The sequence below is a fragment of the Centropristis striata genome, chromosome 17 (assembly GCF_030273125.1).
Source record: "Centropristis striata isolate RG_2023a ecotype Rhode Island chromosome 17, C.striata_1.0, whole genome shotgun sequence".
In the NCBI taxonomy this organism is placed as follows: Eukaryota; Metazoa; Chordata; class Actinopteri; order Perciformes; family Serranidae; genus Centropristis; species Centropristis striata.
The window spans coordinates 35,330,238-35,345,710 of NC_081533.1; the positions used below are offsets into that span (position 1 = coordinate 35,330,238).

General features: G+C 44.5%; 1 protein-coding gene across 1 annotated transcript; it reads left to right on the forward strand.

The window, feature by feature from the left end:
* Positions 1-2,950: 2,950 nt before the first annotated feature.
* Positions 2,951-12,075, forward strand: LOC131989325 (low affinity immunoglobulin gamma Fc region receptor III-like). The gene is made up of 8 exons (XM_059354515.1): positions 2,951-3,097; positions 7,700-7,808; positions 7,950-8,135; positions 10,074-10,118; positions 10,654-10,908; positions 11,027-11,272; positions 11,759-11,862; positions 12,049-12,075. The coding sequence occupies exons 1-8, from the start codon at positions 2,951-2,953 to the stop codon at positions 12,073-12,075; spliced, it is 1,119 nt and encodes a 372-aa protein (XP_059210498.1).
* Positions 12,076-15,473: the final 3,398 nt, after the last annotated feature.

Sequence of the window (15,473 nt, forward strand, 5' to 3'; positions counted from 1 at the left end):
TTTTTTTGCAATTGCAAAGCTAATAACTCAGCGTATCTTACAGGAAATGTGCTTCTCTTATTCTACAGCCTGGACTGTAAATCTGCAAATTGGCAAGGGTCCCTGTTGGTTAGGAATAATGACTTTCAGGAGAGCTTACATGAACCCATGAAGATGTGTGATATCAACAGCTCTGAAAATAGATGCAGATGCCATCAGCATTGTAGTGTACGGCTGTACGCCAGGTTAGAGTCATGACAGCATGACGTCAGCCGCAAGCGTAACGTGTGACGTGTGTTCTGAGTGTCACCTGAAGTTGCTAATAATAAAACACAGAGTTAGCACACAGTCGTTGTCAGCGCCTCCTTAAACATAACATTGGCGACAAGGATGGAGCTTCCACTTTCACCTTTGCCTCTGTTCCTCGCTCTGCCCAGTGAGCCACCGGTCCCGTGGTCCCACTGGTATGAGTCGTTCGAGACGTTTGTGGCAGCCATGGGTCTCGCCGACGCTCCCGAAGCTAGGCTAAGAGCAATGCTAATCCACAGCCTGGGCAACGAGGGACAGCGCATCTTCCGGACTCTCGGACCCTCGCCGGAATACACGGACTGTGTCACCCTGCATGAGCGACATTTCGCCGCGCCACAGAGCGTCGTGGTCCGGCGGATTATCTTCCGTCAACGCCGACAGCGGCCGGGTGAGTCGGTTCATCAGTACGTCACCGACCTCTGGTATTTGGCCAGCCTCTGTCAGTTCAGCTTCTTAGAAGAGGAAATGATTCGGGATCAGCTAGCAGAGCACACAGTTGACCCTAAGCTACGTGAGAAACTGTTTACGCCGCCGGACAACCTGTCACTGTCAAAGGCGGTGGAAATAGCCTTCCAGCTTGAGTCGGCTGCTCAGTTAGCATCGCGGCTAGCGGCGCCAAGCCCGACGCCCCCACTCACCGCGGCCTTGGCACAGACAGTGGCCCCGTCTGCTCAACCCTCCTCCGACCTTGAGGTAAACGTTGCGGGACGCCGGGGGGCTACAGGAGGCCGGTCGTGTGGAAATTGTGGCTCTTCCTCTCACTTCTCACGCGCACCAGTGTGTCCAGCCATGGGGCAGAGGTGCCAGCGCTGCGGTAAGCTAAACCACTTTGCCAAAGTATGCCGCTCCGCACCTGCCTCCGCAAACCCCCAACCCCGCTCACCCCGCCCGCCAAGCCCGACCACCATCCATTCTGTGGTCTCTAATGCCAAGCCATTCACCTGGTGTACGGTGGAGCTAGATGGAGTATGCCTGCCACTGTTGCTGGACACTGCTGCCTCCAGATCTCTGCTCAACGAGTCCACAGTCCGGCGGCTCTTCTCCCAACAGGCGATCAGAGCGGACGCAGAGGAGCTCTATGGCTATGGACACACTAGAATCGGCATGGTAGGCACCACCACTTTCTCTGTCCGCTACGGCTCCAGGGCTCTCCCAGCATTCACCTTTCAGGTGTCCTGCCATGGTGCCAACCTTCTGGGGTTCTATTTGTTCTGCGCCCTGGGCTTTTCTATCACAGACAACATGGAGGCCACCATACTGACTGTGTCCACAGCCTGGCAGCACCGCTGGCCGTCACTTTTCACCGGGCTGGGCTGCCTTACCGCCTTCAACCACCAGCCGCTCATCGACCCGGCTGTGCCCCCAGTCATCCAACCTTTACACCGGCTGCCCCTCGCCCTACGAGATGACGTCACAGCCGAGCTGCAAAAACTGCTGGACGCCGGCATCATTGAGCGAGTTGATGCCTCGCCCTGGGTCTCTAACCTGGTGGTGGCGAAGAAGAAGTCAGGTGGTCTGCGCCCCTGCGTGGATCTCAGGCAGGTAAATAGAGCAGTGGTCCCAGATAGATACCCACTACCTACGGTGGAGGAGCTGTCCGCTAAGTTTTATGGCTCAACAGTCTTCTCCAAGCTCGACCTCCGCCAAGGCTATCTACAGGTCCCTTTACATCCTGGCAGCCGCAACCTCACTGCTTTTGTGACCCACATGGGGGTCTTTCGGTATACCCGCATGCCCTTCGGCCTGAGCTCCGCCCGTAGCTGCTTCCAGAAAATCATGGCCACCATCTTTGCAGCCATCCCAGGTGTGGTTGTATATCTCGACGACATTGTGGTTCACGGGGCGACCTCCGCTTCACACGCGAGCGCCTTTCCAGGGTGTTCAACGCCCTCAGCAGCCACAACCTCACATTGAACGGGGAGAAGTGCATCTTTGCAGCGTCTGCCATCGAATTTGTGGGGTTTCGCCTGACGAGCCACAGCCTGAGCCCGCTCCACTCAAATGTTGATGCTGTCCTGTGCCTGCCTGCCCAGCTATCCTCATTCCTGGGGATGACAGCCTATTACCTTTGCTTTCTTCCCCACTACTCTGAGACCACTGCACCGATGCGCGCCCTTCTCAAGCAGGACGTGCCCTGGGCTTGGACCCCTGCATGCTGTGCCGCTGTCCACCGCCTCAAGTCCCAGCTCCCCTCTCCGCCGGTGCTGGCCCACTTTGACCTGCGGAGTCCTACGTTCGTGACCTGTGACACATCCAACACAGCCGTCGGCGCCGTCTTGCCCAACTCCAGCAGGGGGTCGAGCGGCCGGTGGCGTTTGCTTCGAGATCTCTCACTCCGGCTGAGTGCAAGTACTCAATGGGGGAAAGGGAAGCGCTGGCCTGCGTCTGGGCCTGTGAACATGTGCACGGCCTGGCACATGTACCCGTACGGGCGGCACTTCACCCTGCGGACGGACCACCAGGCCCTCACCACCCTGCTGGCCACAACTGGACCTGGCCACAGGCCACTGAGCCTTTATCGGTGGTCTGAGAGGCTGCAGGCGTACGACTTCACCACACAGTTTACGTCTGGCAGAGAGAACGTCGTAGCCTCCTTTCCAGAGCCACGCCCGGTGCGGTGCCTGACACCGTCCAGGACCCCTCAGAGCCAGAACTGATTCTCATGCTGCACACGCCCCTCCAGGCAGCCGTTTCTCTGCAGGAGCTCCAGGCTGCTTCCGAACAGGACCCTGTGTTCGCCCAGCTCCGCACCTTTATTCAAGAGGTCCAAGAGTCTCGGAAGAACTGGCACCCTTCCACCACGTCAAGGGTGAGCTCTCTTGCTGGAATGATGTCTGCGTCACACGGGGATTGTGTACAGTGGTTCCCAGCGCCTCCCGCTTCCATCGGCACTGCAGAATCTTCCCGGTTTTGTCAGCCAGGTTGATTTGTTAAGAGAATGTTCTGCTGTACTGGTTCGAGTTATTTAAAAAAGGGGGGTAAATGTAGTGTACGGCTGTACGCCAGGTTAGAGTCATGACGGCATGACGTCAGCCGCAAGCGTAACGTGTAACTTGTGTTCTGAGTGTCACCTGAAGTTGCTAATAATAAAGCACGGAGTTAGCACACAGTCGTTGTCAGCGCCTCCTTAAACATAACAAGCATCCCTAAATGCCTCAGCCTCTCTTGAAGCCTGTCCAATATTGTACTGTACTCTACCTAGCATAATTTCTGGATGCTAGGTAGTGTTGAAACAGGGCCAGTACAGATGGCGCTACAACCAGGTCCTGTGCAAGTTAGCTGAAATCCTGGAGGCACACAGGCTGGAGGAAAACAGGGCCAGCTTGGCAACATCTCAGTTGCTAACCCTGGTTGTTAGGCAAGAGGATAGAGCTTAAAGCAGCAACATGAAGGAATGGTCTCTCATGCCCTTGAGGCGAGTGCAATATGACAGCCAATCTCAACCTCCAGTTTAAGCTCCTACAGGAGATCACCATATCCTCCCTGGGGCCTGAAAGTGTGTTCAAGTCTACCCATACTGGCGGACTTTTCCATGGGAAGAGGGGTTGGAGGCTGGCTTTGAGAAAAAGAAGGACAAGTATACAGGGCTGGCAGCTGTGTGCTAATGAACTCACCCAGCTTATGAGCACACAGCTGCCACAGATGGTGTTCATCTATCCAGTATAACCTTAACCCACCACAGAGGCTATACTGGAACATCAACCCAGCAGCTCCAAAAGTCTCTCATGATCAAAGGCACCAACATGAAGAAGACTGTCAAAGACCTGGCAGAGGAGGAAGAATAGGGGAGCTTCTAGCTCAACAGAAAAGTTAAAGCGCAAGGAAAGCATTGATCCTAACACCAGCTGCAGGGGGTGGAAGGGAAAGTCTCCCTGCAGTTGCTCCACCACCTCAACATGTTCAGGGATTATTAAAGCAGCGGAATATCTTTGAAGGGTGGCTTCTGGCTGATGACCAGCAACTGGCACAATGGCACAGTCGGAGGTGCGTCAGCTAGAAATTCCCAGCATATAGATCTACCTGTGCTCATAACTAGTTATATAATAAATTGGTGAATTTGATCAGTTTAGCATGTGTGACTATTATTCAGTTATTTAAGTCCTCAGTTGGCTGTTTTATTGTGATATGAAGCTTGTTTATGAACTAGGCTGTTCAAAACCAAAGGGATCAGATGTCTGATCCTTTTGCTAATTATGAAGTAAATAAATAAGTAAAAATAAAATATTGCTAACCATGATTAACACTGCGCTGCACCAATCTCAGTGTGTGTTTACTTACCAACAACGAGTCTAACAGAAGACTGTTTATGCTGTAGTGGGATGTCACATTCATATGTTGCCTGATCGGTGAGTTGTACGTTGGAGAGTTTCAGTGAAAGGTTTCCTCTCTTCAGTTCATCAGTGAACACTGAAGTTCTTCTGCTGTAGGAAGGATGTTTTAAATATTCAAGGTCCTGTCCAGCACGGCACACATGAATAAATCCTGGGTGGAGGTCAGACCTCTTCCACTCTATCGTCTCTCTAGTGAGATCCATCGCAGGTTTCAGGTAACATGGCAAGATGATGTCATCTCCAACAGCTGCCACGACTGACTGAGTTGGACCAATTACCTGAGAGTCACCTGTAAAAAAAATAAATAATAATAATTGTGGATATTTAAAAAAAAAATATATATATATACATATATTTTCTCTGTAGAAACGTCTTTCAATGTAATCCGGACAAATACGCATACGGAGGTCAATTTCGCTCTAAAACATTAGGGGGCAACAGATGGTAGACTTTAACCTGGCATCGACAGAAAATGATGCGTAGTATTTGACTGAAATGTTTTATTTCAAAGTGGTGCGGATGAGAATAATTAATCAATGATCGATTTATGGTCGTTAAGAATTTGGTCGACCACGTGGAATTTTTAATCGACCTGTGTATTTTCTTTAATTTTAATTTTGTCTATGACTGCATATCAGTGCTCACTGAACTGAAACATGGCCGAGCGTTCAGTTCTGTGGCCATATGTGAATAAAACAATGAGCTGAGAATTATGTTGGATAAAGCTACAGCAAACTGAAAGTTGCAATAACAATTATGAAACACACATAACTTAAAAGGTATTAATTTGAGCAAAACTAGCTCACTGTATCAAATCTTGTTAGCATGAATTATTGAGTTGAATTAATTATTTTGTCCATATATGCATGTTTTTATACATACTCCAGTATATGGGCAGCTTGGTGTATGACTTACCTCTACAGCGTGTTAGGAGCAGATGGAAAACTAAAACACCGATGGCTCTGAGTGGAGACTGAAGGGACAGTTTGTTTTTCTGGTAAAACATCCTGCAGCCCTGAAAGTGAATCAGTTATACAGTGTAAAGAACAGATTTAAATGATTATCATTATCAATAAGTTATTTAGCCAATCTTTAGCAGGATTATGTGAATGCGTTTCTATGTAAAATGTAATTTGTTTTTGTATATTTAGTTTGTGTTAAGCCTCTATGATTCCTTTTGTCACTCTCTCTATTGTAGTCTATGTTGTCTTTGTGTTGTGTATGAAACCCCCTAAATTTCAGTATTAATGACTGTAATTTCAATTGAGATTAAATCAGACTTTTTTCATTGCTGCATCTGATATAATATACATAACCTGTTTGATTTACTATTACCCTACAACTGAAATACATTTGACATATGGTTACGTTTATACAATCTTTAAAATGTTCATTACTCTTTTATAAAGTATATTTGTGGTTGAAACCTGTAGAATAGACAAAAATAAATTCAAAAAGACAACGTACCTGTTTCATGAAAACCATGATTCGTCCTGTTCCAATAACGAAGTTCAGTAAGATCAGATAAACTATCTCTGTAAACATCTGGACTTTGAGCCTGTCGCTTGGTAACTGATCTCGGTATAAAATATTACAGCTGCAATTAAACTATCAACAGCATTAACAGTAATAAGAGACTTCATGAGATAGTTGTCAGTTATGTTGTATGACTGCAGCGGGCAGAACATGACTTGTTTTTCATGTTCACACTGATTTAAACCAAAGAGCATCTGTAAATCTCTGATTTAACACTTAAAGGAGCATATCTCTGCAGTCACTGGATGTTCCCACAAAACATTCACTGCATGTGTAAATTTAATTTATTTAATGTGTTTCCCCTAAAGTATGTGATTGTGGCAACAATCATTATCAAGCCAGGATGTGTTTACTTATTACCATTCAAGCAATATGATAAACTTTACCTAAACCTACCCACTTGTTCCACCTAAGAGTGTGAGCCTGTAGACATCTAGTCCCAGGCTTCATACAACTAAAGCCACATGAACAAGTAACAATAGGATCAAGAGATTATAAATTGAAATAGTTTACATGCTGTTGCAACAATTCGGTTTCTGGCTCTGCTCTTTGTGCATCAACTCAACCAATGTCAGCATTAGTTTGGAAATATAAACGGTTCTGCGCTTTTATAAAACATTTGTGTACTTAAATTTTATAAGTGACACTGACTTTTTAACTTGAAGAAACATGTAGAACATGCAAGAATAGATTCAAAAGACAATGCACCTGTTTCATTATGTGTCTGTTCATTCAGTTTCTTCAGATTGCACAAAGTCTGTAAATCATTGACAGGCTGCTGACATTAACTCACTGTGGGCCAGCCAACTGCATTTTCTTTTTCTTGTTAAATATTTTTTTAAATCTTGTTCCAACTTGGGAAAAGAAGTGCATTGAGAGAAGTGAAAGTATATACTGGCAAAATATACAGAAATTCACAAAAAAACCTATACTGACTGGGGCAGTAAGAGTTTTTCAGCTGGGGCGGTCTGAATCTCTCTGAATATTTGCTGTGATCAGCGTAAATCTGCATTCCTTTCTGAATTCTGAGAATTCATCTCTGTGAGGGCAAGTGAGCAATTAAGTGGCCATCTAGGGTTGGTAACAACTCCCAGGTGTGAGCAATTTTGCACTTCAATTGGAAATTCCAACCATTCGCAGCTCTGGCAGAGGGCGGTCTACGCTTGTCACAATCAGTCTGAATGCAAGAACAGCCGCGTTCAATTCCAATCACAGTATAATAACAGGGGCGTTTTCTAAATCGTCAGCAGCAGCCGTCCTTGGGGATGAGGCTAAGACAAGCAAGTTTACCTGTGCAAGTTAACCGAGCAAAGGGACCCAGTCCTATTCCCTCCAAGTCTCACAATATGTGCCACTCCATTCCTGTTGTTGTCTCCGGTCCACGCAGAAAACTGGCCAAAAGGTGCAGAAACCTATCTAACCTTCGGCCTCTCAAACAGTCCTCACACACTGTCACTTCCTTTTCCATGGGCCTGTGGAACTGCCAATCCGCAGTAAACAAAATCGATTTTACTACAGCTTACACAAACCGCCTTTCTCTTCAGCTCCTTGCTCTCACTGAGACCTGGATCAAACCTGAGAACACAGCCACCCCTGCTGCTCTCTCCACCAACTACACCCTCTCCCACACCCCCCGTCCTTCTGGGCGAGGAGGTGGGACTGGCCTGCTAATCTCCAATAAATGGAAATTCACTCCTCTGCTACATTCCATCAGATATGACACTTTCGAATACCATGCCATAACAGTAACTGCTCCTGTTAAAGCCTACGTTGTGGTCATTTACTGTCCACCAGGCCAGCTGGGTGGCTTCACTGATGAGCTAGATACCCTGCTCTCTTCCATACCTGATCATGACTGTCCGTTGCTTGTCCTGGGCGACATGAACATCCACTTCGACAGTCCAGACTCTAATAACTTCATTACGTTAATTCATTCATTCGACCTCCAGCTGGTCCAAAGTCCTCCTATTCACAAAGCTGGCAAGAACCTTGACTTAATTCTCATCCATAACTGTGCCACAGATGCACTGGTGGTAATGCCTCTCCACCACTCAACATGCCACTCAACTCTTGACACAAGCTGTTGTCATCTCAAAACTTGACTACTGTAAACCTCCTGACAGGCTGCCAGCCTGCACAGTAAAACCGCTTCAGATGATCCAGAACGCGGCGGCGCGTCTGGTCTACAACCAGCCAAAAAGGTCACATGTCCCACCGCTGCTCATTGAGCTCCACTGGCTACCTGCTGCAGCATCAAATTCAAATATCTAATGCTGCCTACAAAGTTGTCTCCGGTACTGCTCCTACCTACCTGAACGCCCTGAGCCGGCGTGATGGTTGGGCTGATGGACTGGAGAAGGTTTGTTGGTATAGGGTCCAACGAGCATGTAGTAGGACGGCTACATGTCAACAGTTTGGATACCTCACTCTCAGAGAGGAGTGTAAAGCCAGAAAATGAGGTGCTAGCAACTGATTCAGTGCCGCCCAGCTGAGATACAGAGAGACATGTAGTAGGACTTCTACATGTCACAGTATTAGGAGTCGGGTGGGGGTCAGAGAATTGGCTGCTAATTGCTGCAACTTTGCTTGTAAAGAAGGATGCAAATGTGTTTGCGGTGAGGCAGGTAGGAGGAGGAGGAGGCGGAGGGTTGAGTAGTGATTTGAAGGTGGAAAAGAGTTTCCGGGTGTCAGTGACACTGTTGACTTTGTCGTTGTAAAAAGCAGTCTTTGCATCGGTGATGCTGCCTGAGAAGGAGGACAATAGTGTCTGGTAGTTTATGAGATCGTCAGCAAGTTTGGATTTGAGCCATTTTCTTTCAGCAGCTCTGAGGTTGGTGCGCTGTGATCGGAGGGTATCAGTCAACCATGAGTGGGATTGGTTGGGTCGCGCAGGCCTTGTAGATAAAGGACATAGCCTGTTCAGACATGAGTTCAGAGTAGAGCAGAGTGAGTCAGTCAGCATCATTGAGCCTTCAGAGAGGAGGAGGTGCTGAGTGGAGATAGGGCAGAGGAGACGATAGAGGAGAAGTGGGCATACTTCCATGCGTTTCTTTTACATTTTTATTTTCTGGCTGTACCATGACTGATTGATTGATTGACAGCCGATGGGTCCAAGGAGGAGGGCTCTCGGCCCTCCCTCTACCTGGTTTTTATTGACCATTGGCCAATGAGACTGCCGGGGCGTGACATGACTGTCTGATTGACAGCAGAAGGGGCCAAGGAGGAGGGGGCTTTGGCCTTCTGCCCTCCTTCCACCTGTTTTCTTGGCCATTCGGCAATCAGTCAACCAAAAAATAAATTAAATTTAAAAAATATATGTTTTTGTTTTGTTTTTTCAAGTCGTTCGGCCCAAAAGTCTTGCCGGCCCACCTGGCATTTGCCCGGTATGCCAGATGGCCAGTCCAGCCCTGAATGACGTAGAATAATATGGTTTGTTGTGGTAAGAGTTGCTTGGTTTTTTAAATTTTATAATATTTAAGAATATTTAAAAAAAAACCTTCTTCAGTCCATTAGCCCAAGTGCAGCATAAAGTGTGCTTACTTTTTTTTTTAGTACTTTTTAGTAGACATTTCTTAGTGCAAGCTATTTTTGAGAACAGTCATAACAAAGTGGTGGAGACATGTCCCCACTGCACCACACTGCTGTCAGAGAGTCTGACCTCAGCTTTTGTCAACCTCAGAAATAAACTGAACAGGAAGAGGAAGTTGTCAACGACATGAAACTTCAGCTCCTTTTCTGTCTGATGATCAGTCAGCAGCAAGACAGCATGGAGGTCACAGCTCTCTGCTTCAGACTGTGTGAGTACTGAGTCTAATGTTTCTTTCTTTAAAGGTTTACATATTCCTCTATATGTACTCTGTGTGTATAAAGTAAATGAGTCAATGGGTGATATAAAGTCTGTTTCCTTTATCTACCCAGTGATGCTTGTTTTCATTCTGCTTGGTCAACAAGTTCAGAACATCTGTAAGTAGCACTGAATGTATACAATTATTTTTCATTCATTTTTTGCATTGTATATTGTTTCTCTTCAAATCATAATCAATCCAAAGACAAACATTGTATTGAAAGCATCTACAAGTAGTTTTCGCAATTAAAAAGTTTCAATTGAACACAGATGCCTCGACATCACTTACGTAAGCAAACAAGACCATCAGTGAGAGTACTGGTGATTTCTATATATTTTATATATTCTTCATGCCTGTGACTGAACCACAACGTCTGATTCAGTCGAAATCAAACAAAATCATAGGAGTTTACCAGCAAATCCTTCAGCTCAGACGCCAGCGGAGCCTTGAGCCACCCGACAAGGACAGACTGTAGGAAGAATCCAGTCCCTAACCCTCAGCTTGATTTTTACATGAATGCTCACATTGAGAGAGAATATGAGAGAAAACTACCACATCTAAACAGTATCAACATCACAAATTACAGAAACATGGGTTTGTTTTCATAACACAGATATTTGCAGAGATGTATATTTTGTTTTTTTCTGTTCCAGATGCAGATTTCCGTATTGTTCCAGACAAACTGCAGGTCTTTAAATATGAGTCCGTCTCTTTTCACTGTGAGGGTCTTGATGGCTCTGCTCAGTTGAGAGGAATCAGAAATATTGAAGAGTTTATTTCAGAATGCGAACAGAGAACACCGGTACTATCCTGCAGGATCCCAAGAGCCTATCATGGAGACGCTGGAGAGTACTGGTGTGAGACTGAAGGAGGAGAGAGGAGCAGCAGCGTCAACATCGCTGTCACTGGTACGTTAAACATTCTATAAAAAGCCTTTGCTTCTTTTATGATGACATTAAACTGATATCAATTGTACCATCTACCTTCCAAATTTCAGAAAAATATATTGAAATATTTATTTTTCAGCAGGTTCTGTGATCCTGGAGAGTCCTGTCCTGTCTGTGAAAGAAGGAAACAAAGTGACTCTGAGCTGCAGGAACAAAACCATATCTACCAACTTTACAGCTGATTTCTACAAAGATGGCCTCCTCATCAGCAGCAGCTCTACAGGAAACACAACCATCCACAGTGTGTCCAAGTCTGATGAAGGACTCTACAAGTGCAGCATCTCTGATGGTGGAGAGTCACCAGAGAGCTGGCTGATTATTCAAGGTATTCAATACAACCTGTTACATCCTAATGATACTGTCATGGTGTTGTTGCAGCTCTGGCTGTTTTTATACAGTAAGATGTTGTTAGTTATCCCTAAGAAAAGTAGAGACATGAATTTCGTAGCAAACCCCCAAATTCAGTTAATTACCCCAGTAAACCAGAGTTAAGTCCTGTTACAAACTTTTTTACTCATGTTTCATGTCACTGCTGTAACAATATTCAGTAGTTCTCTATGTAAGTAGTTATTTTAAGGTGAACCCTGTTGTTTTTCCTGACCTTTGACCTTTGGTTTTGTTGCCTAACCTTAAGTTGTTCCGTATGACAGTGTTTCAGAGCGTGAAACAGTCACAAGTGTTCGTGACATGTTTAAAAAACTGATTTTTTTGGATATCACATCAACCTCATTACTAAATATTTCATACAAAATCGTATGAAAATGTTCATGAGAAGAGACTGCTGAGCAGATATGTTGTCTTGTCTTTGCAGCTCTTCACAGAGAGACTCGTCCCTCCTCGGATCACTACATTTATCTTCTCCTCCTTTTGAGGACGGTGTTCACCATAGTGATGGTGGCTCTGCTGCTGCTGCTGGTGGGACTGCTTCACTGTGGGAAACTCACAGTTAAACAAAAATAGTTGCATGTGTATTCTTTCATTGGCTGTGAGACTCTCAGACAGTAAGGTTAAAAACCACAGAGGTACTAACTGATGCATTAAGTTATTTTTAAAAGGCGAGCTGACTGTTCTCAGTAAATGTTGTTGTGTGTTTTGTTTTAGACTCTGCAGATGCTGGTGATAATTTGAGCTTCTCAGACACAAACCACATGAGAAAGTATTTATAAAGAATGTATGTAGACGAGCTGCTAACGTGACTGCAAGCCAGTGGTTCACAACCTGAGAGTTGAAACGCCCACAGTGAGATGATGATGATGAGAAACAGAACCAGAAAAAGAAAACAGCTGTTTGTTTTTTTTGTGAAGTGCTTCATCATTTTACCTCCTCAGGACTCTCAACATTATTCATTATTTTGGACAAACTTTTCATCAAACACAAGATAATTGATGACAACTGCATTTATTTACAAAGAAAAAAAAAGTTTTTTTCAAAGTGGCATTTCAACGTTCCTGACCAGATTTTTGTTGTTGTTCGTCTCTTATTCTTGTTTTTTTTATTATGTAAATAAAAAAGAGATTAAGTGTTTGAAGTTTACAAAAGTTTGTTGACAGATTTTAGCAAATGCTATGAACAAATATCTCTATATGCAAAATTGTCTTAATTCATACATTATGAAATTATATCTCAAAGCTCAAATAAAAAACAAATTTGTAAGTTACATTTTTCAAAGGAAATATTGTTAAAAATAAACATCAGGTCATGGACTACAGTTCCACAAGGTTAAAATCAAACATGTATTTATCTTGTTTTTTATTTTAGAAAAATGGAGTAGGAAATTCTACACTAAATAAACAATACAATACAATTCTGACAATAAAGGGAACCACTGAGCTCTCTATCCAGAATATAACTGACATGATGCCTGTAAAGGTACAGGTGTTACTTATTTTGCACCTCAAAGAAGAAAAAACATAATTTTTATCATCAATAATTAATCCATTAAACAAATTTTGGGTTGCTTTAGTTCACATTTTGATTTTGAGTTTAATTGTATCCTTTGTTTCAGTTACATTTTTTCATTACATTTCACAGTGTCATTTTTAGTGTTTATCAGCTTTCTTCGGGGAGATTAAAGTTGCTTCAGTCGGAGGATCTTTCACTGGAGGTGGCTTCCTTTTATAGTCACTCTTGAACATTTTCTGTTGATGATAGAGAAAGGAAGGTTGTTACTGTTGTTGTAGTGAGCCTAAAACAGAAGTATGTATGACAGTTGGGTTAATAATTAATACTTATAAAAATATATGGCCAAATGTATGAAGGGCGGCTGTGGCTCAGTTGGTAGAGTGGGTTGCCCCCCAACCGTAGGGTTGGTGGTTTGATCCCGTCGATACCGTCGATACCGTCGCAGCTCCCGATGCTGCATTCATCGGTGTGTGAATGAATTCCAAATGGTGGCAGGTTGCACCATTTAGGGAAGCATCCGCATATATATATATATACAAATATATATACAAATATATATACAAATATATTTATATAGCGCTTTTCTAGTCGCTTTGCGACCACTCAAATCGCTTTACACTACAGACTGCGCTCATTCACACACACATTCACACTGGTGGCAGAGGCTACTGTGAAGGAAATTTGGTGTTTCCTGCATGGTGGGACATGAGGTAGGCGGCAACCTACTTGATATTCAAGACACAAGGCATTGTGGGAACTGACTCTGTGAACTTAACAATGATAACACCATAGGTGCATCCCAAAGCCCTTAATGTTCGCCTCCTCTATCCTCTATCCTCTATCCTCGCTTGAACCGGAAGTTCTTTCGCGGGCGCCATCTTTAAGACCGTCCCAAAGCCCTTATTTGTGATCGGAGGATAGAGGATAGAGGATAGAGGAGGCATATCGGAGGAGGCACAAGCGAGGATACACGAGAGAATCCTATGCGGAAGTCTTTTAGCGGTGGCCCCGCCCCCTGACTCGTTGAATAGACGCAGCAGCTGATCGGACTGATGTTATACATCAACATCGCTGTAGTTTGATACCGGAGTGAAGACAGATCACAGATTAAACTAAAGTGTGTCACCACAAGTTTTATATTTTATTTATATGATTCGCCATGTAATTAAAATCTGTTTTATTGTGACTCTGAACAACAAAAACACCACAAACATATTTCTACATTTATAATAAATTAAGAGAAACATCGCTCTAGAAGTTATTTTCCTTTTTCCTTTTTTTCCTTTTCGTGATCTGTTTTTTCCACCGTACAGATTTATTATGGATATTATTAAAGTAAAAAAAAAAAAAACAGTAGAGAGTCTGAGAGTCTGTCTGTCAGCAAGAAACACTTTTACATCGTTTGTCATTTTCATCAGTACCACGCGAGGCTGATCATTACTGAGTGACATAATTTACATTTTACCTTCATCATCTAACCTAATAAAATATTGGCCGGTGTTCAGCGGACACAATCATGTTCTGGTATATTAAATAATTAATTTATCACCAGGATCGTCTACTACGACGGCGTATTAGGGCAATATACGAAATAAATAAATAAATAAATAAATAGGAACCCAGGGGAGAGGGACCCAGCCACCATGGCATGATTAAAAACAGATAACATGAGGTGATGTTACGACATCACCACATTTCATTCCTTTCTACCTGCGGGATGTCTCTTCTTCTCCATCACTCGCTCTGTTTAAGGTGTTTTATCAGAGTGATCCGACTGACGCTCCTCCTCCTCGCGTTCACACGGAGCGCTGTCTCTCTTTCAGACCTCCTCTGCTCCTTGTTGACAGTTACAGTGTAACGTTCGTCTAAACTTTTTTCACAGCAGCAGGTTTATTGTTCCCAGCCTTCATTCCTCACGGTCATCCTCATGTTATGCGTCTTTACGCTGCCATGGAGCCGGGTTTATGGAATCTTTATTCATCTTTTTGAAGTGTGTGTGTGTGTGTGTGTGTGTGTCTGTGTGTGTATGTGTGTGGCACCGGACGGACCCAGTGAGGCATGGACCAGTATTACCCCCCTCCCCCGGGTCCGTATTTTTTTTTCATACTTGGCCCTAATAGTTGTCCTAATACAGCAGCAAATAATAATTAATAAATTATATAATGACATTCCCGTGCCCCTGAGCTGGACACAGTTCACAGTATAAATACACAATGGAGGTTGTTATTCATGTGCAGGTGTTTGTTAAACAGAGAAAACACTTATTATTATTATTATTATTATCATCAGTGCATGTCTCCAGCTGTTAAAGCGACTGACAGCTGATCCAGCTGTGATCCGCTGCCGCCGTCATTAGAAACGGACGTCGCTTCACGTGACGCTCCGGAGGGAAGGACGTCTCATTTGTCTTAAATCGTTTCTCCTCTCCTCGCTTCCCTCACTTGCGTCTCTCCATGCATCCCCGGTGGGCGGGACTAAGACGCAAGTGAACGGCGCAAGTGAGGGACGCATAGATGCGAAATAACGGCTTTGGCATGCAGCCCATGAGAGAGGGGAATGTGTTGACGAGTGGGGTCTGTCCTGATGTGATGCATAGGGCAGGAAGATAGGGCCACATTGAGGCT